The 2,451-nt window shown below is 51.6% G+C and overlaps 1 protein-coding gene across 1 annotated transcript in view; it reads right to left on the reverse strand.

Annotated features, from left to right (window-relative positions):
* The window catches only part of pomgnt1 (protein O-linked mannose N-acetylglucosaminyltransferase 1 (beta 1,2-)), a 6,264-nt gene extending 4,233 nt beyond the window's left edge, over positions 1-2,031 (reverse strand). The window contains exons 1-9 of the mRNA XM_037697781.1: positions 1,923-2,031; positions 1,726-1,843; positions 1,557-1,655; positions 1,335-1,462; positions 1,185-1,255; positions 710-785; positions 534-617; positions 418-459; positions 277-335 (exon numbers count right to left, since the gene is read on the reverse strand). Coding sequence (XP_037553709.1) covers positions 277-335; positions 418-459; positions 534-617; positions 710-785; positions 1,185-1,255; positions 1,335-1,462; positions 1,557-1,655; positions 1,726-1,843; positions 1,923-2,027 — 782 coding nt within the window. The 5' untranslated portion in view covers positions 2,028-2,031. The remainder of the gene's footprint in view (positions 1-276; positions 336-417; positions 460-533; positions 618-709; positions 786-1,184; positions 1,256-1,334; positions 1,463-1,556; positions 1,656-1,725; positions 1,844-1,922) is intronic.
* Positions 2,032-2,451: the final 420 nt, after the last annotated feature.

The following is a 2,451-nucleotide window of genomic DNA, read 5'->3' on the forward strand; positions in this document are numbered from 1 at the left end:
ATGATCTCTCCCAGTAACTCCAGTTAAGACTCTGGCAGCAGCATTTTGGATCAACTGAAGACGTTTTAAAGAAGTATTTGGACACCCAGATAATAAACCATTGCAATAGTCCAGTCTAGACGTGACAAATGCATGGACCAGTTTTTCTGCATCATCTTTAGATCAGATGTTTCTAATGTTAGTGATATTACGCAGGTGGAAGAAGGAGGTTCTAGTAACGTTTTTAATGTGGGGGATAAAAGACATGTCCTCATCAAAAGTAACAGTTGGACCCACCTGAAGAAGTCCACAGAGACATCCAGGTCTTCTTCCAGGACGATGGCGAAGTTTGCGTCCTGATCAGAAAGAAACAGAACCGGTGAGATGGGAGCAGAACCGTCCACTGATCGTTCGGTACCAGCAGGTTCTGACACTTACAGGGTGAAGGTTAAAGGTCCCGGTCAGACTGGCCTTGTAGTGCTGGACCCAGCAGGACAGATTAATAATCCCACAGATTAAACAACTAACAGGTCATTTCTGATAATCTGGCTCACCTGAGACACGCGGGCGTTCTTGATGCTGATGGGGGTGTGCTGGACCCCCTTCAGTCCAAACAGCTCCACCACGTCCATCGGCTCCTGGATCAGAGGGACAAACACGACCCGGCCCGTTAAACAACAGAACCCGGGCTGCTCCAGAACCACACCGACACCGAACAATGGACCGGTACCTCGTAGTAGCCGTCGATGAAGACGGTGACCACCTGAGGGTTGACGCCGTGAGCCGAGAGCAGCGACCGCAGCATCCTGTCACAGAGCACCAGGTCAGAGGTCGGTTTTGAAGAACCAGAACCAGGTTCTCTACAGAGGGGGAACCAGAACCACCTCCAGGTTCTCTACAGACTGGGAACTCCAAGTTTACAGAGCAACCTGAGAGCTGAAAGTTTTGGTTCTGGTTCTAAGTGGTTCTGGGACTGAGCTCCAGACCCTGTAAAGAAACCCCATCAGAACCACAACCTGAGACCCAGTCCCGGTCCAGAACCTGAAGACTAATCAGCTCTCAGTGGACCCCACACGAAGGCTCCCATTGGCTCAGAGAGCTGTCAATCAAAAGCCTCAACAGAACCTGTGGGTTTTTCTGAGCAGAACCGATGGGACGCTGATCCCTGAGGAAAGTAAAGGAGGTGGTTCTGGTTCTGGTCTCACCGGTACAGGTAGTTGGGTCTGTTTCCTGCGATGACCGCCACCGGAACATTAAAGACGTTGTTGTTGGGAAGCTGCAGACACAAACAGAGGGAGGGTCCGCTCAGAGCCCGTTATCAGGAGGACTGCACCAGAACCTGCAGCGGTGCTTACCGGGTCGGGGTTGAACTCGATCGGCGCCGGGTCTTTGCAGCTGCAGATGCTCCCGTACCCCTCCACTTTGCTGCAGAAGAGCTTCCTCCTCCGGTTCAGCTCGGTGTCGGCCCAGTGGCACTCGGCCTCTGCAGACCCAACAGAACCTCATGAGAAGAAAGTTCTGACTCTGATCTGGATCCGCTCAGAACCAAGCTCCAGGGTTGGCTGCAGGACTCGTACCTTCAGCGGCGGTGAGCTGTACCTCGGTCTTCAGCAGAACCGGGTCGCCCCAGGTGGACAGAGCTGGGGACTGGGAGTGTCTCTCGCCGTAGACCTGACCTGAAGACAAACGGTTAAATGTTGGAACTTGTCCTTTAATCTGAGAGGACGGAACCAAGACGGGTCCAACCTCCTTTCTTCACCACCAGGGTCCACATGTCCCTCCAGCTGAGACCGAGGGACACCTGGCTGCCCAGTGTCTTCAGCAGGTTCCTGGCCGCGTCCTTCAGGTGGAACGTCCCCTCGTCCTGCAGAACAGAACCACACGTCCCCTGCTCAGTTGGAGCAGAACTCAAGACGCTCAGATGGAACCGCAGACGGACTCACCTTGATGGTGAAGATGAGGACACGTCCCCGGGTCACCATGTTGAGGAAGAGGATCATGGCCTCGTCCTCGTGGGGGGAGTAGGTGTCAAAGATCCTCTTGGCCATCACGTGACCCTGAGACAGGAGGACAGAGGACGAAGAGACAGATCTGATCTTTGTGACCAATGTGTGGACAAAGACTGCTATTATGTTAATTAAGACTTCAGCTTCTGTTATGTTACTTTTAGCTGATATAAAAATGTTAGCTGTGTTCGCTTTAGCTGCTTGTTGTAATTTTAGCTGCTTGTCGTAGTTGTAGCTGCTTGCTGTAGTTTTAGTTGCTTGTCGTAATTTTAGCTGCTTGCTGCAGTTTTAGCTGCTTGCTGTAGGTGTAGCTGCTTGCTGTAGGTGTAGCTGCTTGTCGTAGTTTTAGCTGCTTGCCGTAGTTTTAGCTGCTTGTTTTAGTTTTAGCTGCTTGTCGAAGTTTTAGCTGCTTGTCGAAGTTTTAGCTGCTTGTCGTAGTTTTAGCTGCTTGTAGTTTTAGCTGCTT

Source organism: Nematolebias whitei, chromosome 3 (genome assembly GCF_014905685.2).
Source record: "Nematolebias whitei isolate Nwh7 chromosome 3, NemWhi1, whole genome shotgun sequence".
Classification (NCBI taxonomy): Eukaryota; Metazoa; Chordata; class Actinopteri; order Cyprinodontiformes; family Rivulidae; genus Nematolebias; species Nematolebias whitei.